This window comes from Dysidea avara, chromosome 3, assembly GCF_963678975.1.
Source record: "Dysidea avara chromosome 3, odDysAvar1.4, whole genome shotgun sequence".
Classification (NCBI taxonomy): Eukaryota; Metazoa; Porifera; class Demospongiae; order Dictyoceratida; family Dysideidae; genus Dysidea; species Dysidea avara.
The window spans coordinates 23,942,289-23,966,546 of NC_089274.1; the positions used below are offsets into that span (position 1 = coordinate 23,942,289).

The following is a 24,258-nucleotide window of genomic DNA, read 5'->3' on the forward strand; positions in this document are numbered from 1 at the left end:
AATTGAACAAACAGTACATTTTCATACTGTAGCTGAATGACATTAAAATACATTGAATTGTCTGATATGGCGGGAAAGGAGGGGGATTTGACCGAATTCTAAGTCTAATCCCCCCACCCTGGAGCAAATTTGGAGGTCTAATCCCCTTCCTATGAGGCCACCATCCATCAGATTTCTCAATCTTTTATTACAAGCATAGATCAAAGCCCCCACCCCTGGGGCTGAAATTTTTGTCTAATCCCCTCGTTTGCCCGCATGGGGGTAGGTGGGGCAAAACTTTGATAGGTGCATTCATAGATAATGTATGTTACATTGATTGGAAACGCCCGTATTATTTACATAGTGACGTCATGGGCTATCCTTGTTTCGCTGCGCGTAAGCTTTGTGGCCTCGACAGGAGGAAGATTTCGCTGTACCTGTAACAAGCAAATCAGTGTTTGTTGTTTACAGCTGGGTTAGTTACCACCTACACTAATTGGAGGCTGGACTGGGTAGGGACGCTGGAGAGCAGTAAACAATAGCGTAAGAAAATTCAGGTTCAAAGGTGAAATATGGGGTTTCAAAACGGTTGTGCAAATTTCCTGAAGAAACAGAAAGTGTAGCATTGTTTCTTTGCTGCTGTTTACACCACTTGTAACAGGCAGAGTGTAATAGGCTAGCTAGATATTCACTGCTTCGCTGTATATTTCCACTACTTCGATAAAACTTCAGAAAACAGGCACTACTTTGTGCTATTGTTTAGCTCAAGCTGAGCAGTACTGTAGCTTAAAATTTATTTCAATGTATCATACATTTCTTTGGTTGTGTAAATGCGGTGACGAGAAGTTGGCAAATAGTACTGCTGTTGAATTATTAGCTAGTGCGTACCTGCCATTGTCACCTGTCGCAAACAATATTTCTCCCAGTACCCACAGACACGCTGTGTTCTTGTTCAGTACACAACGCAACACAATAAACAATGTAAAAGGAATGTCCACGCCTACGAACCGGCCTTCAAACAAGCCAGAGAAAGCCAAACAGCCACTCAACAAGTTTCCCAATGTATTGGCGCACCGTAACTAGGATAGGAAAATAATTTAACTGGCGTTTCCAATCCAGTAGGAACGCATACATTATCTATGGTGCATTAGAGTATCTCGATCTCGCACTTTCTACACCAAGTTGGATTTCGCGTTATAACTCCGTGGCTTTAAGTCTGATTCTTCTACACCATTGAAGAGCTCTAAGATGATTACTCCATCTGTACAGCGAATTTCAAAGCATTACGTTGTATGTTGCATTGTAAAGCATTAATAATAATAATAATACCCCAAGCGGTTTTTCTGATAGCCGTAGCAAGTAGTTTTTTTATTAGCTAATCTCGTTTGCGTAATTGTTACACACTGTTGGTTTTTTCGTTGTATCTTCCTGGTTTTTAGCTCGATTTCTTTCAAACCACAAAAGGTTTGTGGTTCAATAGTTAACCTATTCACCCACCGATTTTCAGTTTCTTCCCATAAGCGGTTTACCCTGTAGGCGTGACAACATATTGGTGTTATTTTTCGTGAATAATCGCTCATAACTCGTTGCCTGTTTATCGTATTCCAGCCAAAGTTGGTACAGAGATGCGCCTTTATATCCCCCTTCTGTGTGCCAAATTTCAAGGCAATCGGATATGGCATTCGCGTTTTATAGCAGTTTTTGTAAGTGTGCGAAAAGAGGAAGAAAATAAGAAAAAACGAATCCTTTCTTTTAAGGGCATCGTCTGACACGTAACCAACTGAGGTTAATTTGCATAGATGGAAAATTCAGTGTAATGCGCGATGTGTCTTATGTGACTCTGCACGTCCCACTACCGCCCATATTTTGAGTGGGTGCCTCGGTGGGTGCCCAGTGGCTTTGGACCAGAATAGATACACCTACTGGCATAACTTGGCATTGCAATGTTTGGCGTACCAATTTATTGATCTTTGTGAAAATTTACCATTTATCCAAGTTTTTGTTGATCTCCCAAACTTGCAAGCCAATGTGTCACCTCCAGCCACAATTCCACCAGAGGTGATGGTGACTTCTTATCGTCCAGACCTTGTATTTTACAATACTGCCACCAACTCTATTGCCTTACTTGAGTTGACCTGTCCATTGGATTCAGAACACCATCTTCGGTCAGCCAGGTTACGTAAGCAGAACAAAGTAGAGTATCAGCAACTGTTAGCAGAATTAGATCGTTTGAATGTTCCTAACTATTACGAAACTCTTGAAATCAGCGTTCTAGGCCACTACCATCCTTCTTGTGTAAAGAACTTATGGAACCTGTTACATTTTGTTCACCAGGATATATTAGTGTCAAAGCAGCTCTAAGGAAAGTTTTGGATTCTGCTTCGCAGAAGTGTATTACAGCATCTCAAAGAATATTTATGGCTAGGGATTGTCGTGAGTGGTTTCCTGCCTCCCCAGACTGACTCTTTAGTTAGTTAAATGTACATGCATGTATACTTACTTTATGTTTTGTACTCCCTTGCCATGCCCACCCAGGTGTTTTTAACCAACCCTGTCTGGTGGTCGCATGTGACCGAGGATTCCTTAATGTTAATGTAAATGTTTATGTCTCATTATAATAATGATGGTTTTCTCTCATTAAGCCAATTTTTGAAGTCGCATATCTCGGAAACGCTTGAAGCGATTTCACTCAAATTTGGAATTAGTCTCGCGTGGCCAGACCGCTATTTCAGCGCAGGGGCTTATCGATTAGAGATTATAAGCGCCCGCGCAGAAAAGGGTCTGGTCCAGTTCGTATAGGTAAGTCGTTCACAGAATCAACAACGTGGTGTTGGGTGTTGATTGGGGTCACGTCATCCCAATGGTCACTACGTCATTGGCTTACGCGTTTGAATGCCGTATATGGATAATTGTGAATGTCAGATGACGTACCTATGATCAGCACTCCAAGTGTTGACGACGGTGCTGAGGACGACTTGCCTATATGAACTGGACCAGACCCTTTTCTGCGCGGGCGCTTATAATCTCTAATCGATAAGCCCCTGCGCTGAAATAGCGGTCTGGCCACGCGAGACTAATTTGGAATGTGGAGTGCTGAAGTTGGAGGGCGTGTCCACAGCAAAAATCGTCTTGTTTCATCAAGGCAGCACAGAGCTACGGAGGTGCGAAAATTGCATTTTCGTTCTTCCTGTTAATATACTCACAGGTGTTGCGCGCCGGCTTCTTGGTAGTGGTGTGCGATATCAGGATTTTTATTTCGATATTATATCGATACAATATTGGGGTAAATATCGAAATTTCGATACGATTTTCGATAATTTTTAATTGTGTGGGTGGTGTAATTGCGTGGGCGGCCGATATTTATAAATATGCTTGAAATACAATTTGCACACAAATTATTGCATATAAAACTAATAATAAGCCTAGAAAACTGGCAGACAAGTTTTTAAAATGGCTAGATAGTACAAAACCAACCTTCATTTCTAGCGTGATTGCGCAATCTGTAGATTTATTGAAATATTCTTCGATATTTCGATAATTATCGCAAAATATCACCTTTTCGATAAATATCGAAATCTGCTAAAGCAGTATCGAAAATCGATACGATAACGATATCGACAAAATTATCGCAAAATCGATATTTTTTCGATATATCGCACATCACTACTTCTTGGGCCGCACGACACACCACCGTGTGTCTTGATGTATGCTCTATAAGAATCCATGCACCTATAGATGTACCCTAGATACTTGATTAGGTTGATTTTGGCTTGATCTCAAGCTATATAAACAAGCACACAAAAAGGTTTTAGAATTTTCAACTATAGAGTAGGGACCATAGCACATTGATAAAAAGTACTGAAACAAGCTGGAGTAGTGCATGATATCAAATCACAGTAAAACAATTAGAAGTGTGTATATCCCTACTGTGCATTTTCATTATAATATCAGGGATATAACACTTCAAGTTTCCTAGCAACTTGTTGAAAACGTTTCGGGTCGATCTGAAGGCTTTTTGGGGCTTAGTTTTACTTAACCAGTACTGCTTCATCATTCTCCAGAAAAGGTGAGGCTGGTTTTTGGGTGATGTTTTTCATGGGCCATGCCCACACTTTTGTGGTCCCTACCATACAGTACTATTGTATTGTATGATGCATGTACATAGCTAACTTGTTGGCAAAGTAGTTTTTTCAAAACATGTAATGGATGATTGGGCGTCTGCACATGAACTACTCAAGAGCTGCTAACTAATATGTGGTATCAACATCAGTAGCTGTATTGCTCTGTGCGAGGGGTGAGACACCTTTGCAATCTGTACGTGATTTGAAATCATTTCATGATTTGAAACCTGATTTGTGACTCGATTGAAATTGGGTTTGTGATTTGTTTTGAAACCTCATGTGTGATTGCTGTAGTGTGATTTGTGAGGTTATTATTGGGTTCTGAAAGACAATACTTTATGATTAAAAACTAGTGTTGTATCACTGTGAGCTTGTATTGTTTAGAAATACGTTTTCGAGACTAGTTTTAAAGCAGTTGTAATTATTTGCGTGGGCAAAATTGCTTGAGATTGTTGATTTGTAGCTGAAGGGCATACGTGATTTGTGGAGGTGTCATACCCCCAGCTCTGTGAAACAAATGAATTAAACTGGATATGATTTACTTATTAATACATATATGCACAATTAAATTATGCAATTAGCTACAGTGCTGGAGGCTATATATATATATATATATATATATATTTAATAGTTATACCATGGCCACAAGGGATATATTTGCCTGACATATATGCCCAAGCCCGAGGGCAGCAGGCCCAAGCATATATATCAAGCAAATCCCGAGTGGCCATGGTATAAGTAATATATACCACTCTGGTATGTTCACCTAATAGGTGAAGGAAGACAAACCTGCATTCACCACATTACTTTTATACAGCGGTTTGCAAACATCAATTGTGGGCACAAAAAAGAAATGATTGTGGGTCTCACTGGTTGTAGTGATACCATTATAAACCAAATAACCACTTTGTGGATGAATAAAGTAACCTAAGGTGCTGAAATAAACACTTAGACATAATTATAGGTTGTGAATGTTTGAGGCAGCTTTTCATGCAGTTTAAATGTACTCTGTAGAAAAACAATCCCCACATTGCAAAAATGATTATGTAGTGATGTCTTGTAACTGAACTGTGCAATGCTGATTCGCTCGATTCTTTTTGCTTCGCATGCCCTTAACTAAACCAACATGTTTAACTCAAACCCACAATACTAAACTTTAAGCAGCTCTAATTCAAACCCACAATGCAAAACTTTAAGCATCTCTATATAAATAATCAAAGGGAACTGATGCTTTGTAGCTGCCTCAGCATCAAAGGCAGTTGTGGTCAGATCTATATCATATCGCCCTAACCACAGGGCGATATCTAGATATCGCCCTGTGGTCAGGGAAATATGTGATATATAACCCTGTGGTTTCCTTCAATCTGAGGTGTCAAAGTGGTATATATATATATATATGTATGTCACTATGATTCAAACGTGCTTAGTAAAGTGTGACGACCCCTCAAAGTAGTGAGTTTATGGTCTGTATTTTTGGTAAAATGTTGAGTCTTGTTAAAAAGCAATAGAAACAAGCTGGCAACATATAATGTAAACCAATTGTTGAGTAGGCAGACATACTTTTGTCACTATAATATTACCACACATCATGATAAATATTATTCTAGGCAACACCCCATAAACATCATCACATATTAGAAGTACAAACAAAAATCATGCATTAAAACAAGTATTTTTCTGTTGTGCACCAGCTGCAGATAACCTTCTCTATACTGACAATCAGATTAAGATAGATATATAATGACGTAACTTTAGTCAGAATGATAATTTTGGATCACAGTTACTACATAAAGATGTCATAAAGCATGTAAGCAACCCATCTACAACTCTATGTATATGATGTACGTGTGTGCAGGCTATTAAATGTTTTAAATGCAGGTATACTTGTGCGTGTGTGTGTGCAATACATTTGCAAGTACGTTTTTTCTGGTTAAAGTTTTCTAAACGGTGTTCAGTTAGTCCAAAGTACACCAATAATTTGCTTGAGAAATTTCATGATATCGATAGTTGTAAAAACAACGCTGCTTTGGTACACTTTGTTTGAATGAAAGCGATTCCAAAATTTCACTCTCTATGTTACACTGTGATACAGAGAAGGTTGATGCCCCACTCTCTTTTGCATGAGCAATTCCATTTGTTAGTAAACTTTTGATTGAAGTTTTGGTAGATACCACTGTGGTGATATGGGCATGTGATGGCATTGGCAAGCTATAATAATGAAACAATTTGAAGCTTACAAGATCAGTAACAATTGCTTTGGACTCCACTACATATGTTGAAACCAAATCTGGTACAGCTGGACACAGAAAATGATGAGAAAATTCTTCTTCACCAGTAAACACTTGGCCTATCTCGAACTGTGATGAATACTTGTTGACTAGAGCTAATGCACCTGGGATGTGCCTTGCTGTCATCTTTTTCCACCCAGGTATTCTAGAAGAACTAGATTGAAGATGTTTCGGTGCTTCAAAACGATAATTATTCCAGTTAGTTACCATAACTACAGGTCGGAATAATCTGTCTTGAAGAGATATCATCATTTGATTGACTTTAGTTAAACTAGCCCTGCGCATCAATTCCTTGTATAACATAAACCGCAATCGTTGGTTATGATATTTTACATGGCAATTTATCTTAGACATTATAAATGTAACTTGTACTCCTCTAATATTGAGGCAGAAAGGATAAGCCATAACTGTACCTATTAGTTTCCTACTTACTCTAATACCAAACTGCCAATCACTCCTAGTGCTGGGGTGCTTGGTGTAATAATACACCATTGTAGAATTTACAAAAGCAGAAGGATTATTTGCATTCATAAAGTCCACTATCTCATCAGCATCATTACTACGACTTAGTGAAACCCATTGAAATCCTTGTGGTAAAGAGTATGGTTCTTGTCTAACATTTTCTGGTAATGGCTCAATAGGACCAACCTCCCCTACCTCTTGTCCACGCCACAAAATAGGAAGGCCTGCAAATTCATCCGCTACTTTACAGACCAGAGACTTGATTGCTAATGATGACAACTCACCATGTTTTCTCTTCATTGAAGTATATGCTCGGTAAATCAGCTCATAGGGTAACTGCCATGTCAGTTCAACACAACCTGTTTTAATACAGATCAGCACCAAGTCTCCTTCCTCTATGTCTAAGATATCACGTTCAAGTTTAAATTTATGCTTTTGTAAGTCCCAAATGGTCAGTTCACTGGGAAGTTTATCAAATTTTTCATCTAGTTGTATACACTCATTTGATGGTTTTATATAATGACAAGGAATAAATTCACTTATTTTTCTTGGATAATATGCTTTTTTGAAATCTTCAAGCCATTCTATTGCTTCAGGTAATCCCGTTGCATATGTTAGAGCTTCAAGTAGTCTAGTATCAAACCAGTTCCAGTATTCAGAATCAGCTAATAATTCTAGGAGTTCGTCCAGAGTATTAGTGCGTCTTATTTTTCGTATTAGCTTTCTAGGGAGATTACTCCCAAGTGTATTGATCCTTTCAATACAAGCCCTTTTTAGATTGGAAAACTTCATAGTTGACAGAAAACCTTCGATTGCAGATGTTGTTTTGTTGAAAGCTGAGTCAATATTTATGTTTTCTGAAAATTTAATCAATTCTGTTGAATGTTCCTTGGCATGGTCAGAAGATTGCCCTACAGGTAAATCAAAACAGTGTACAATAATAAGCACCCAAAACATACATATAACAGTTAAAATGGTTCTACTACCAAGCACAGGAGGATATTTTGCTATGAACCAAGGCATTAAACATCAGCCCCATTCATGCAGTTATGTAGCATGCATGGTGATGTTGCATTTAAAAGTAAGACTGCATGCCTTATGCTGTATACTGAATTAATGAGCAGATTAAACAGCACAGCTATAAGCTATAGTATTGACTATATGTTCATGTTCACCACATCCACAGATACAAACTATGTGGTGATAGTAATACTTGTCATGCAGGCCATACTTGTCATGCAGGCCATACATGTAACACCATGTAATATTCATGACACTACTCATATTTATGGACAAGTAATGCATGTATGATACTAAGATACTGGGCTTTACAGAGCGAAGACACTGGTTTTCCCTTCTCCAAGCCCCTCTCATAATTGTACTGGTAATTAAGCTGAGTGTACTATAGGGTAGCTAATTTTTGTTTTAGTTGTAGTTATGATATCTTTGCTTCAATTCTATAATACGTACCATTTACTGCATGAAAAAAATTAAGCACATTCATGACACTTCATTTACTCTCAGAAAAAATGAATTTGTGCATGGTATAGTATGTAGCACCAATACCTGTTCATGACTTGACCTATTGTGTAATTTGTTACGTTTAAACTTGCAATGACAAAAATAAGTCAATATTATTAAGCACAGTAGTACTTAATAAGCAGGGATCAGTAAGAAATCATAATGGCTTTGTACTTTACAAACAGTCTTGCAATAAATTTTACCCGAAAAACCACCTTGAATGTATTAGTACTGCTGTAATGAGGTTAAACAAAGCAGAAAGATGAATGTTTCAATGTACAGTGAGTTTTAAAAATTTCAAGTCGCCTACATTTCATCTGCCTGCCTTCCTGCTACCTGCCTGCTGTAAAACCCTGGTAGCGCTAGGTGTACAGCTCCAGAAATTTCAGACAGCTAAGGTAATGATGGTGTATTCATGGATTTGTTGTTCCGATTATGCTTTGTCCACTGTACCATATATGCTGCTCATTTTCATCATTCATTGGTCTTACTTGTTTTTCCTGAAGGATAATTGATAGTTGTGGTACATGCCACTGCCATAAAATGTCATTTTTACATGTGATTTTAATGAAGTGTGAACACGTAACATAACTAGCTAGTTAGAGATAAAATAAACAAACTAGTTATTAAAAATTTAAAGGAAGTGGGGATTGATATAATACACATTACAAAAGTAAGGAAATAAGTTACAGCTGAAATAAAAATGATCTATGCAACAAAGAATAAGGAAAAAAGTCAAAATAGACGGCTACTTACTAAAATTAGGCACATTTTAATGCTTACTTTTAGCTAACATCTTGAAACAAGACTAGCCAAAAGTCAGCATTAAAATATGTTTCATTTTAGCAAGTAGCCATCTAATTTCTTTTTCGCATCAAGCCCTACTTCCTTGAAAAATTTTGTTTTGAAAACTGCTTTTGCTGCTTCCAGATAAAGTTATATGATGGGATATGCTTGTCAGGCTCCAAGAGTAGTGCCCATGACAGTTCACATTGTCCTTAGTCTCTTCTTTAAAGCCACCTCAGCTTGACACATACTTACACATCCCATGATGTCCCCATCATGTGACTTTTATCTTGAAGTTTTCCCACACAGGCACTGTCAGTTTATTAGACTGCTTTGTAACCCTCTTCATGTCTAATCATTGAATTTTTCAAAATGCTTATGGTTAGCTAGTTTTCAGTGTACTAATCTAGCAATACTCCAATGCAGGTACCTGGTTGGATAGTTGACAAAACAGTCTTAACTGCTCTATTAGAGTGTTTTACTACAGGTAATTACTCTATTAGAGTGTTTTGATCATTTTAGTGGAGGGATCCAACAATGCTACAAAGAAGCATTGTGCTGTAAAATCCAACCTGTATTATCAAGCATTGTTTGTCGTGCAACCTGTAGTGATCTCTTCACAGTAACTATTTCTCCGGAACAGTTGTTTGCACAAAGTTTTTAACTTAGTAGCTAGATGACACAATAGACTAGTACACTAGTGTGGTCATTCTGCAGCATGAGTGGCCAGCTGTGGCATATACTAACCAGCCAGCTGCCAGTCCAGACTCTGCCTAAACACCTTGCACGATGTATCCTACAGTGGAGCTTAATGGATATAGCCATTAGCATCGTAAAAATATTCATGACTTATGGCTGGTAAAGTAACTAGTTTGGCACATTTAAAGCATCATTATTTGGTTTTCTGTGCTTAATTACACACCCACAATTGAAGATACACTTACGTTTGGCCTCAGTACATCTTGTTACTTAATTTGAGCTTGTGACCCTCATGCTTGTGTGTATTATACATCAGGCAAATCACTCATGCCCATTATTACAACTCCTACATATACAGTGGAATCCCTATTGGCTTGGGGGAAGGGTGTTTGTATAATTGAAAAGTACATAAATCAAATGTCCATACAGTTATATACAGAGCTTTGCTCAGTTATTCTAATAAAGCACACACTTATTGACTGATTGGGCAGTCAGCTATAATCAAATGTTCATGATTAGTTGATAGGTGTTCGGATAATTATAAAATTGGTTTCCACCAGTGACATGATTCATAATACTTGGCCAATAGTTGTTCTTCCATACTGAAATGTAGGGGGAAAAAAAACAAAAAACTTTGCAAACCGGTGACAGCATTAATAGGTGCATATATAGACGGGCTGCTGGTGTGTCCCCTGTGTAACATATGCTTCTGTTTCATGTACCATTATATGTGACCGGATCTGTGAAAACAGGACACAATTGCATATTTTTTGAATTCCTGTTTATTAAATATCTATACGCTACTTAGTTAAGTGTACCCACTGACAAAATTTCAACTTCATATCCTAATAACTTTTGGAGTTACAGCCCTACAAAGTAGCAACAACAGAAAAATCGATATGTACAGCAAGTATAGGGAAAATAAATTACAGGCGCTTACAAAAACGGTTGTAACTTACAAATGGACTGAGGTACGGAGTTAAACTTTTCACCATCATGTTCACCATGAACAGGGGAATCAATTACTGGGTAAGGGTTTCCTTTACTCGCCCTTCTTCACTGCATACAAAGGCAAAATTCATGAAGAAAAATTGATTGCATACGATCGCTTTGACATGTCGTAAACAAACACTCATACCTTACGTATCCTTGGGTCCACTGCAACAAAACAAAGTTTCCAACTCCTCTTGAGCAGGTGAATAAGATGATATCCAGGGTTTTATTGTTAGTTCTTTCCTTCACTAAGAAAGAGGGGTTAAAAAATTTACGATTTTTTTCAGTAATACGCAAGTATTTCACCCAATGTATTTAATGCTTTATACTGTAAATTTAGGCTTGTGCAATTATGTCCCTTTTTCGCAGATCTGGTCACATATTGTTGGTAAAGACATCAACAGAAAATTCATTTTTAAAATGTTTTAGTAAATGATATAAGGTGCAAACCAATTATTCTAAGTGGAGTCACATTTTTACTTATAGTTTTGTTTACTGTAGCTACTTGATTGTTGTAGATACGATTTTGTACTTGGGAAAAAAATTATTCTAAGTAGTGGTGAAGTCCAAGGGCGGATCCAGACTTTTGGAAAGGGATGGGGGTCAAAATGAATGAAACTACAGGGAAGGCACACCTTAGTGTGCGAAACACAGCATGCAAACATGAGGGTCTGAGAGTATGCCCCCAGGAAATTTTTGAAAATTAGACCCTCTGAGATGGAACCTGAGAGTGATTTCAGCATGGGTTCATCACAATTTTTGTTCGACTGTTGTGTTAGAGGTGACTACTCTATTAGGGTATCTCGATCTTGATACCTTGGTTTTGATGTTTATACAGTGTAAAATTGTTGATGGGCCAGGGTTTCTAGCTACCCTCTTGGTAAACTATTTTTTATAGCCTGTACGGCAGCTCTGCACAGTATACAACTATGTGCACTCAAATACAATGGTGTAGTCACTAGACAGGATCTTAGAATGCACTCAATGCAGTTCCCTTGAAAATGCTGACAAACTCTAAATATTGAAAGGTTTATACATTTAAGGGTGCTAGCGTCTTTTTGAAGCCACACAAATGCTGTTGTTTTTACCTTTGATACAGGCAAAAAGGAAGCTACAGAAATCTAAACTACTGCTTCGAAGATTGACCTAACTTTCTACTGTACAGAGACCAAAGTATAAGATTGTACCTTGTTTCATTCACGCGCTATAGTCCCTCAAAGTAGCGATTTCCAACCTACCAATTTTTCACACATATTTTTGCTACTTAAATTATACACCTTCAGTAAACATTTCACAAGCTGTCGTTCCAGTAAATGATAGCCAATGCTTCGTACTTCGTAATGCATTTTACTGGATTAAAATCCATGCGGTATTTATTGAAATACAGCAAATCGAAGTTTGAGAAATAAAAATCCCCATAGGGAGTCCATACAAATACTTGCGTACGTAATTCTAATCGGAAGAATGTGGCACCGGTGATGGCCGAAGTTTCTGAGTGTTTCCGCGTGAATCTGCTGCTGATGAGGACGAAGAAAGTGGTTCTGGGCAAACCATATATGCTGGTTTCGATTTTTTCATGTGTTTTTTGATTGGAGGACGATTGATGTTGGATTACGATGGAAATATGGCCCTTTTAAAGATAAATCACCATCTAGCACTGTTCAGAATTCAGCATTACAATCACCCTGGGCTTCAAGGCACCCCCCTGCATCAATGCAAGCATAGTTTGAAGGTGAGCAGTTTGTTGTCTTGCGCGGAATTGCAAAATAAGGTTCAAGGTTGAGCATAATCAGTTTTCAAAAGTGGAGACTGGCATGTGATACCAGCCTTACTTGGCTTCACACTTACCTGTTGTCATATTCTGGTGTATTTACTGCTGTTTAGATCCATCCATTTTATAGCAGCTTCAGTGATTGTAATTTTGATCAGAAACTGTTTATAATTTCTCTTTGTAGTATGGTGATGTCATTGTGTTATATAATAATTATCATCCTTAGTGCTTACAATGTGACAAATAAAGCTGAGCAGTGTCCAAACAAATCTATTTTAAAAATTATGTTGCTCTTACATTGTGTTATCTGATTGTCATGTTTCCGAAGTATGTGTTAATTGTGACTTTTGATGCCAGTAATTACCATGTTATAAAATATTACTGATTATTCTAGTTAGTCATCCCTGAAAATGCATTAGGTACCTGTGTATACTTAGTGTTACACATTAGACGCAGTTTTATCTGTGAATCACTTGCTTTATTCATGTAATATTCCAAGTGGTCAGTCTACAAAGAAGTGGTCACTTTTGAGAGGTTTTACCTAGTTCATATGCTGTTCTCCATGAAATAGTTATGTGGTGAAAATTTCATGTCATTTTTAGTTTCTTATCTAGATTTATGACACTTTGAATACTGCGTTTGGTGCCATGCAACATACATAAAAAGCATTGAAAATGCTGTACACAAAAATCATCACACTGTCAACTTCTTTCCTTATATCTTTTGATAGGAACCACTGATTGAGGTGGGGTTTGCACTACAATGACCCTGAAAACAAGCACAATATTTGTAATACCAATGAATGTATGGAATGTTAATTATTTAGTTTAGTTGGAAATCTCTACTCAAAGTCAACCCATACATTTTTCTTATTCCGAGATACTGGCTGCTTGCACAGGCATCAAATTCGCTGTGAAGGTTCTTCAACAAACTTGTGGAAACTTAGCGCAGGGATTTGTCTTTGCACTTCTTCTTTCTTGAGTTATAAAACAAAGAGTGAGTGCCCGCGAGCGAACTTCGACTTCCGGGCCTTGTAACTCCGTGCTGGATCACAACAATTATAATTCCATGCGCTAAAAGTTTACAAATTTATCACTGATGGTCCACCAAAAGTTTGGTAGAGATCCGACTATCGTGTATTCCAGAATATCGCCTTTTACAATGCAGTGTAGAACATGCGCACGCCGACCAGTTATTACTACAAATTCCAATAAACCACAAATGCCAACTTTATCAAATAACCAGTTATAAACGAAGTTCTAAACAAAAGAAAAGCTCTTGTTCCTTTTCTTTACACACTGGGACACCTTCCTGTTGCTTGTGGAGTCGCCAAGCCTGCTCTTCGATAGGTAACGCCTCGTAACGCACCGTCAGTGTCTTGTTATGTGTGATAAATCCAGCTGGAACATCGTCACTACCTAAGAACAGGTGTACAATACAAATATAACTTACCAGCGTACACTATCACTTGAGAAAACGCAGAAGAACGTGTGTTGGCTACAAATCAGCTTGTGTCTCGGCTTGTGTTCGCACGTATCTTCAAAACTAGCAGTAACTTTCAGGCTAATTCACTCTATTTTCACTCTTGGACACCCAGACGATCATTTTCGTGATGGTTTTCAAACGAAACAGGCTGTTTCTTGGCCAATTCCTTTGGCGCAAAACACAGCCGCCTAACACGGATACTTTGAGTATGCCAATTATGATGTAACAGCCGCATGTGGTTATGTGGGTTGTCCCTTGAATGGCTTCAAAAACCCGCTAGCACCCTTAACAAATTTTGGTGTGTATAGCTAGTTATACAGCTATTTAGACAACAATCACTGTTTGTGTTACAGAAATTTTGTTTGATGATACAATGCCACTTATATACACACAGCTAGCTGTGTACTTTTATACAACACTCAAATACATTTAATTGTGGGCTTTAATTAGCATGTAGATGCTGGCCATGGGAGTCTTGCGTTTATATGATAGAGACTGGTCTGATAACTATTTGCAGCTAAAAGTAAAAGTCACAAATGGAAAGATAAACTTCACTGGAAGAGATTTTCATGACATATGGAGCACAATTGACATTTAAAAATTCTTGGAGGGGGGGGCCTCCCTGACCCACCCCTGAATCTGCCTCTGGTGAAGTCTTGCAAAGAATACTATTTTTAGTAAGCTTTCACTGGCACCTAAAACCGAAGATTTGGGATAGGAATTGTCCTTACGCAATAGATCAAGACACACGGTAGTGTGTCATGCGGCCCAAGAAGCCGGCGCGCAACACCCGTGAGTATATTGACAGGAAGAAAGAAAACGCAATTTTCGCACCTCCGTAGCTCTGTGCTGCCTTGATGAAACAAAACGATTTTTGCTGTGGACACGCCCTCCAACTTCAGCACTCCACATTCAAAATTTGAGCGAAATCGCTTCAAGCGTTCTCGAGATATGCGACTACAAAAATTGGCTTAGTTTCCTCGTTTTTTTTTTCTTTATTTTTCTTCCTCTTTTCGCACACTTACATAAACCGCGAACGCCATATCCGATTGCCTTGAAATCTGGCACACAGAAGGGGGTATAAAGGCGCATCTCGGTACCAACTTTGGCTGGAATAAGATACACAGGCAAAGAGTTATGAGCGATTATTCATGAAAAATAACACCAATATGTTGTCACGCCTACAGGGCAAACCGCGTATGGGAAGAAGCTGAAAATCGGTGGGTGAATAGGTTAACTATTGAACCTCAAACCTTTTGTGGTTTGAAAGAAATCGAGCTTAAAACCAGGAAGATACAACGAAAAAACCAACAGTGTGTAACAATTATGCAATCGAGATTAGCTTATTATTATTATTATTTATTACAGGTAATTTATAAGGCTAAACAGCCTGTTACACCTGATCAACAGGTAAAAAAAGTACAAGTAGACTAATTACATACATTTATACATAGTGTTAGATGAATATTGGTCAATCAATTTCTTAAAATCATCAACTGATGCTGCACATGCTATTTCTTGGGGTAAATTATTCCATGGTTCAACAACTCTTCTTGTAAAAAAATATTTCCTGGCATCTGTTCTTGAAAAATATTTAAATAGCTTAAATGTATGACCTCTGGTATGGGTAATGGGTGAAAAAGTAAAAAAATCAGAATGGTCTATATCATACTTATCATGTAGCATATTGTAGACAGCAATCATGTCACCTCTATAACGTCTATAATGTAATGATGGCAAGTTAAGTACTTTCAATCGTTCCTCGTAGTCAAGATTTCTTATAGATTTGATCATTCTAGTTGCTTTCCGTTGGATTTTTTCTAATTTTTGGATGTCTGTTTTATAGTAAGGTCCCCAAACCAAGTTACCATATTCTAAAATAGGACGTACTATTGATCTGTATAAACATGTAAATGAATCTACAGAAATATCCGAAAAGGTCTGTTTAATAAGGCCAAGAAGTCTATTAGCCTTATTAACCACTGCCGAACACTGACTATGAAACTTGAGATTGCAATCAATCAACACCCCCAAATCCTTTTCCTCATTTACCTTAACAATGTCCATCCCATCCATCTTATAACAATATCTTGGATTAAACTGACCTATATGTAGTATTTTACATTTAGAAATGTTGAAAGGCAACTGCCACATTACTGACCATTCAATGCAAGCATTAATATCATCTTGCAGGGAGGATATTGGGTTAGCACGACTAATGCTGGAATATATTTTTGTGTCATCTGCAAATAAAAGAACTTTATTCCTTAATAATGATGGCAGATCATTGATGAAAATTGCAAAGAAGAGAGGATTAGCTAATAAAAAAACGACTGCTTGCCACACCTACCAGATAAACCGCTTGGGGTAATGCTTGAAAATCGCTGTACAGATGGAGTAATCATCTTAGAAAGGCTCATCAATGGTGTAGAAGAATCAGACTTAAAGCCACGGAGTTATAACACGAAATCCAACTTGGTGCAGCAAGTGCGAGATCGAGATACTCTAATAGAGCAGTCATCCTAATAGAACAGTCAGCCTGAAGAGAATTCAAGAAACAAGTAACCTGTATAGAGATCAGCTAGAAACAAGTCACCCTGTAGAGAGATTAGCTACAAACAATTCACCCTGTAGGGAGATCAGCTAGAAGAAGTTACCTTGTGGGGAGTTTAACTTCATGCAACTATGGAAAGAGATAGTTCAGCTAGAAGAAATCACCTTGTAGAGTTCAGCTACAAAGAAACCACCATGTAGAGAGTTCAGCTACAAACAAATCGCCCTGTAGAGAGATCAATAGAAGAAGTTACCTTGCATAGAGTTCAGCTACAAAGAAACCATCATGTAGAGAGTTCAGCTACAAACAAATCTCCCTGTAGAGAGATCAGCTAGAAGAAGTTATTATTATTATTATTATGATTGTGATTTTGCTGCTGAAAGACATGGATACAAGCTGGGGGGTTGGTATAAAACTATAAAATACAGCAGCCGGTGTGCTGATAAGAGCTATCAGCACCCAATTATAAGTTAAGATTACAAGGGAGCAACTAAAATTACAATTAATTAACAAAGGGGTAATTGGGGTGGAACTACACCTGTGACAAGGACATACAACATGATAAATACAGTAATTATTGTCATCAAAGTTTGAAGTGAACATGGTCCAGAAGATGTTGTTTAACTGCCTCTTTAGTGTTGTTACAGATAGATCTAGATTTAAAGGTGGCAGTACATTCCATAAACGTGGTAAACGGTTAAAATAAAAGTGGCGGGAGGTGCTATATTTCGTATAATTATGAACTAGCTTGGAATGGGTTGATGATCTTGTAGAACTGTTGTTGTTAAAATGGACCCACTTGGAGATGTCAAAGTGTGAAGATGGATTCTTGATGGATTTAATAAAAAATAACAAGTCATTTAGTTCGTAAGTAAACATGAGGGGAAGCATCGACAACTTTAATAGTTTAGTTTTATAGGATGAAGTATAATCATTAAGAATGTACTTTGTGGCTCTTCGCTGAACCCTTTCCAAAAGCTGGATATCTTGAACAAGATTGGGTCGCCAGATTTGGGAGCAGTACATAAGTTGAGAACGCACCAAGGAGATGTATAATTGTTTCTTTGTCGAGGTACAGTTGGTTGTAAAACTACGACGGATTAAGCCTAGCTGTTTGTAGGCTCTGGACACAACCATATTACAATGAGCAGACCAGGAGAGGTCAGTAGATATCATGATCCCAAGGTCTTTAATCAGTTCTGTCAATTCAATATTGTTATTGTTGAGGAAGTACTGAGCTGTACTATTGTTGCACCAAAAGTGTAAAACAGCACATTTGGAGCAATTAAATGATAAATTACGCAACACGGACCAGTTGCTGGCTATGTTAAGGTCCTCTTGTATAATGTTGAAGTCTTCAGCAGTCTTAGCTGTATGTAAACACTTGGTGTCGTCAGCAAATAAAAAGGACAGTAATTCTTTTAATAGCGAAGGAAAATCATTGATGTAAAGAATGAACAAAAGAGGACCAAGGATGCTGCCTTGTGGTACTCCTGATAACACAGGTAGCACCTCTGAAATGGAATTGCCTTGTAGAGAGTTCAGCTACAAAGAAACCATCATGTAGAGAGTTCAGCTTCAAACAAATCACCTGTACAGAGTTCAGCTATAAACAAATCTCCCTATAGAGAGATCAGCTAGAAGAAGTTTCCTTGTAGAGAGTTCAGCTTCAAACAAATCACCCTGTAGAAAGATCAGCTAGAAGAAGTCACCTTGTAGAGAGTTCAGTTACAAAGAAACCACCATGTAGAGAGCTCAGCTACAAACTAGTGACCTTGTAGAGACATCAGCTAGAAGAAGTTACCTTGTAGAGAGTTCAGCTACAAAGAAACCATTCTGTAAAGAGCTCAGCTGCAAACAAATCACCTGTACAGAATTCAGCTACAAACTAAATCACCCTGTAGAAAGATCAGCTAGAAGAAGTTACCTTGTAGAGAGTTCAGTTACAAAGAAACCACCTTGTAGAGAATTCAGCTGCAAACTAGTGACCCTGTAGAGACATCAGCTAGAAGAAGTTACCTTGTAGAGAGTTCAGCTACAAAGAAACCATTCTGTAAAGAGCTCAGCTGCAAACAAATCGACTATACAGAATTCAGCTACAAACAAATCACCCTGTAGAGAGATCAGCTAGAAGAAGTTACCTTGTAGAGAGTTCAGCTACAAAGAAACCATCATTTAGAGAGTTCAGCTTCAAACAAATCTCCCTGTAGAGAGATCAGCCAGAAAAAGTTACCTTGTAGAGAGTTCAGCTACAAACAAATCACCCTGTAGAAAGATCAGCTAGAAGAAGTCACCTTGTAGAAAGTTCAGTTACAATGAAACCACCATGTAGAGAGTTCAGCTACAAACTAGTGACCTTGTAGAGACATCAGCTAGAAAAGTTACCTTGCAGAGAATTCAGCTACAAAGAAACCATTCATAAAGAGCTCAGCTGCAAACAAATCACCTGTACAGAATTCAGCTACGAACAAATCACCCTGTAGAGAGATCAGCTAGAAGAAGTTACCTTGTAGATAGTTCAGCTCTAAACAAATCTCCCTGTAGAGAGATCAGCTAGAAGAAATTACCTTGTAGAGAGTTCAGCTACAAAGAAACCACCATGTAGAGAGTTCAGCTGCAAAGAAATCACCCTGTAGAAAATTCAGCCACAAACAAATTGCCCTGTAGAAAGATCAGTTAGAAGAAGTTACCTTGTAGAGAGTTCAGCTACAAAGAAACCATTCTGTAAAGAGCTCAGCTGCAAACAAATCACCTGTACAGAATTTAGCTACAAACAAATCACCCTGTAGAAAGATCAGCTAGAAGAAGTTACCTTGTAGATCGTTCAGCTACAAACAATTCACCCTGTAGAGAGAGCATCTAGAAGAAGTCACCTTGTAGAGTGTTCAGTTACAAAGAAACCACCATGGAGATTTCTGTAATAAATATATGTGTTATATATATAATTTGTACATTGACTGATAAAATATTTAAAGTACATCTACTTCATCTTTTCTTCTTCCTGTGGTAAAGAAAAAAAGATAGGTTAAAAAAGTCCCAAAGTTGGCCATAGGCCAGCTTTGGGGTATACAAATACAAAAAGAAATGAAATCTAATCCAAAACAGCCAAGCTGTAAAAAAAGTGTCCGGCCCTCAAAATGGCTATGGTGAAAAAAGATGTGAAATCCAAGATGGTGGCCAAGAAATGGCTGTGATGGTAGGTTAATGGTAAAAATTTTAATAATGACAATTCAGGTGAATTATGTGCCAAGATCAAGTGGCACAAAAATTCACCTGAATTGTCGTTTTTAAAATTTTTACCATTAACCTACCATCACAGCCATTTCTTGGCCGCCACTTTGGATTTCACATCTTTTTTCACCATAGCCTTTTTGAGGGCCGCACTTTTTTTTACAGCTTGGCTGTTTTGGATTAGATATACTATAACTCAACCCTTATACTATAATGTTTATAGGTCGTAACATATTTTTTGACCTACAAACTTGGTTACAGTTAAAACCATCATGCCTGAAAAAGGCAGCCCATCTATATATATAAAACAAGCATGTTATATAATATACCCCAGGCATATGATATCTACGACTTCGGCATAGGGCCAATCGATAAGCATCATGGGAAGAAACGGTCTGCAGCTATGCAAGGCTACCTATCACTCAGGGAGGGTGATACCAGAAAATTTTGCTTCAGTATGATTACCAATAGTGAGTACTATGGGAATATCGTGCTTAGTAGAGCCAAAATTTCTCAATTAAGGCTGAAACGCTTCATTTTTTTGATGTTTGCATCTTTTATATAGCTGTCAATGTAGATGTAATTACCAGGTGTCAAAATTTCTGATTTTTCATAAAAAGAATACCAAGGTATGGCTAGGCAAACTTAATTACTTGTTTTTCATCCATGGATTTTCATGCAGGCGGCAGTTCATTTTTATTAAAGAAAATGCTCCAAATCAAGCTGTCTGTTACTATAAAGGCTTTTATTTTACCACCCTTTTCTGAGGTGCAAGAGACATTTGTTGTACTGTAAAAATAATGACTGTCAGTAGCCAGCCTTCTTTTCTGTGAATGGTATCCCACTAGGGACCTGTGAAGAGGCTTAAAGCCTGTAAATACAGGGAGTCAGAAACATGTAGCTGAAATGTGAAGAATGCAGAAAAAAATCCCAGACCCAGTGGTGACCTGATCCCCCGCAATATGCAATCTAGACATGCACCAGAGCAGCCGGTATCTGAGATCTTCTTTGCATTCAACCTGCACTCAAACATGGACTTCTTGCCAGTGAATGGTTATATTCTGTGAATGCTATCCCAGTAGGGACCTATGAGGAGGCTTAAAGCCTGTGAATACAAGGAGTCAGCTTCTTAACATCAAAATATGTGTATACACATGCATGATCAAGAGGTAGCTTACCAGTGCTTGAAATAATGGTCGGATATCTGACATTTTCCGACCAAACTTGGTGTTTGTCCGAACATGTTCTATTTTGGTCAGACATCATGTCCAACCAAAATTGGTATAAAATTTACTCAGACAAATGCATATTCATAGTAAAAGTATTCAATGTCTGAACAAGTTTTACAAATGTCTGATCAAAAATAGTTTAGTTTAGGTGCTATATCCTAGCATTTTTGTCTGCTTATTTCAAGCACTGGCTTACAAGCTGGGACTCTCGTACACTATCAGAGAAATCCAATCCATGAAATATTTAGAAATCCTGAAATCTATAATCGCTTTTTAAATACGGTTATTTTCGTTTCTGTCCATTATTTCATGAGCTTTCGAGGGCAGCAACCAGCTAAAATCATCGAAAATTAGGCTTTCAGTCAATGACTAGGTAGCTACAATGGCTATTTGGAGTAACTAGGTACTGAATGTTTCATGAATCAACCATTACAAAGCACATTATTGTGCTCCTGTCGAGGCTTCTTTGGTCCCCTCTTGTCTACTGTCCCTGTTTCCTACACGAGTAGTAGTGAGAACGTGAGTGATCCATCTTTAGAAAGTAGACAATTTTTAAAATTGTATTTATAAATACTTATTGAAATACTTATTAAATATTGGGACTCTCGTACACAATTTTGGATAGCTTGTGAGCTACCCCTTGCACGTAATTGATAGTAGCAATAATGAAATTTGAGGTGGTGGGGAAAAAAGTGATGCGGGCAGGGATGAGAAACAATTAATCAAGTTTTCCTGGCCTATAGAGTGTTATAGTATCGGTATCGACATTTTATTACTTGTATCGCCCACCCCTACTTATCACGTGATACAAAAATGACAAGTACTGCGTTATTTAGAGACGGATTTTCCTCACCTCGTTCCTCACTGATCATGGACTTCTTTATTTCTCCAGCAAGGAACTTCACTGGAGGGTTATCACAATTCTCCATTACTCTCAACATTTCATCAAACTGTCCCGTGTATCCAATCTCCATACCAGGCTTGATCACTTTGTCTAGGAAGTACTCCGCTTTCTGTTTCTGTGTATCCAATGCTTCAATTCTCGCTTTGTAATCACCGGGTAGAAGATCGTGGGAATACAAATCAGACGATATGTTGTCCATCGGCAACACTTTCACGAGCTTGGGATAAAATTCCTTAAACGATTTTACTTCACGGGTCTCATGATCAGCCATATTGGAAATCGACACCACCTCGGATAGGTGGGGACTATTCTACGGAACGGAACGGAATGATGGACTAAACCACGGAACGGAACGCTTTCTCAAATTGAAGCTTGCAACTTACCATTGCTGAAACTTCCCTTATAAGTTAGCAGTGGCATCTCCAGTGGGTGATTAAACATAAGACAAAAAGAATTAACGGATCGATTGTGGGTTTTTGTTGGTTGTCATTAGTAACGAAGTATTATTGTGGGATGAGCTGTATCAGTGATGTTCATCCATACGGAAGGGAACTTTATGTGAGCTGTTTTTCTTATTTAGACTTTAGAAAACAGTCGGGCAACTTTCTTTCTTGTTGAGAGCATCCTCGGACACTCTGCCTACTGCTGTTAACCTGCGTCGCTGGCACATACAGTGTGGTGCCAAGTGTACCCTTTGTGACTCTAACCGGCCAACTACCGCTCATATTTTAGGTGGTTGCCCAATAGCACTATCCCAACAAAGGTACACCTATAGACATAATCAAGTACTGTTCACTTTAATTTCTCAGTTAATTACTCTCTTTTCTGATTGCCAGATGGTCAGTGTCTATGCGGACCTGCAGGGACATCGTTTTAATGACTCTCCTCCTGAAACCATCCCCTCCAATGTCTTAGTCACTCCTTACAGACCCGATGTTGTCATCTATAACAGACACTCTGCATCGATGGGCATTATAGAGCTTACATGTCCATTGGACTCAATACATCATTTGGAGTCTGCACACAACCGCAAACTTTATAAACCTGAGTATGTACAGCTTTTGGCTGAATTGGATCGTTTGAAGATTCCTCACTGCTACAGAACTGTGGAAGTCAGTGTTTTGGGCCATTTTCAACCTAGTTCTATTGCTGCAATTAAGGATGTGATAAATTTTACCCAGCAAGTATCCCTATTTTCCAAGGGAAGTGCTAGAAATCTTTTGTTCAAGATGGCCAGTGCCTCAATTTCTGCTTCACAGAGAATATTTTATGGTAGGAACTCTAAAGAATGGACAATCAACCCGGACTGTTTTTAATCTGTATATAATTTAAGCTGTAACTTTAGTTTTGTACTTAAATATAATTTTTTTTTCCTTGCCATGCCCACTGCTGTCCACTGTTGGTCAGACATGTGGTCGCATGTTGTCCGAGGACACATAACACAATATATAATTTGTTTGTAATCATGCATGTTTTCTCATCAATTATTAGTGATGGTTCTCTCTCTCTGGGCCGGTCTTTCAAGTCATAAGTCAGTGTATAAATAAAGCAAGCAGGAAGATACTGGTAACAGGAAAGAGCCAGCTGAATTAAAACTTGAAGAATTTTGTGCAGTGTGTGAGGAGCAAATATTTTGGCAGACCGCAAGGAGGGTATATTCTGCAAACATCACTGAAGTGTATGCATGGAGTTATTTATATATTAACAGCTGGTGCAGTGGACTAATGCCGTATTCAATAGTGAGCTGATTTTATCTGTTGTACAATTCAAGGATGTGTCTGACTGCTAGCCTTGAATCAGGCTAAATGCCAAAACTCCAAGATCAGCCAAATCTCTATTATAAGCTGCATGTGAAACCATGCCTGTAGCCACCAGCCAAACGTGATTTGGACCAGGATGTGTGTGTAATTTCAATGTATCTAGTCAGACCTGAAATGGAACACTCACATTAATTACATACCACCTAAGAATCCTAGGATTTCTTAAGTGTAACATTTCACATGCTTCACTTCAAACAAAACAGGTTAAATTTGTTCGTCTATTTTCAAGTGATTCCCAGTCCAGCTGGTCCATGAAATTACAATGGGATCACATGTATTTGTTACAGTGCGGGCTGTCCTGTGTTGGATCTACTCTAGAGTTGAAATTTCAAGGTAGACTCACTGCCAATGTACCGACACTGTTGTAGCATGTTTAAGTGGAGGACAAATGAAATAGTAATGCTAGATTATTTAT

At 38.2% G+C, this 24,258-nt stretch overlaps 1 protein-coding gene and 1 long non-coding RNA gene across 2 annotated transcripts in view; both read right to left on the reverse strand.

The window, feature by feature from the left end:
* The window catches only part of LOC136250391 (uncharacterized), a 110,734-nt gene that overhangs the window by 2,141 nt on the left and 84,335 nt on the right, over positions 1-24,258 (reverse strand). The window lies entirely within an intron of this gene.
* On the reverse strand, positions 5,847-22,571 carry LOC136250389 (uncharacterized). The gene is made up of 2 exons (XM_066042594.1): positions 21,973-22,571; positions 5,847-7,761 (listed from the first exon to the last, which is right to left on the reverse strand). Exons 1-2 carry the CDS (start codon positions 22,292-22,294, stop codon positions 6,056-6,058), a joined length of 2,028 nt encoding a protein of 675 aa, XP_065898666.1. The 5' UTR covers positions 22,295-22,571; the 3' UTR covers positions 5,847-6,055.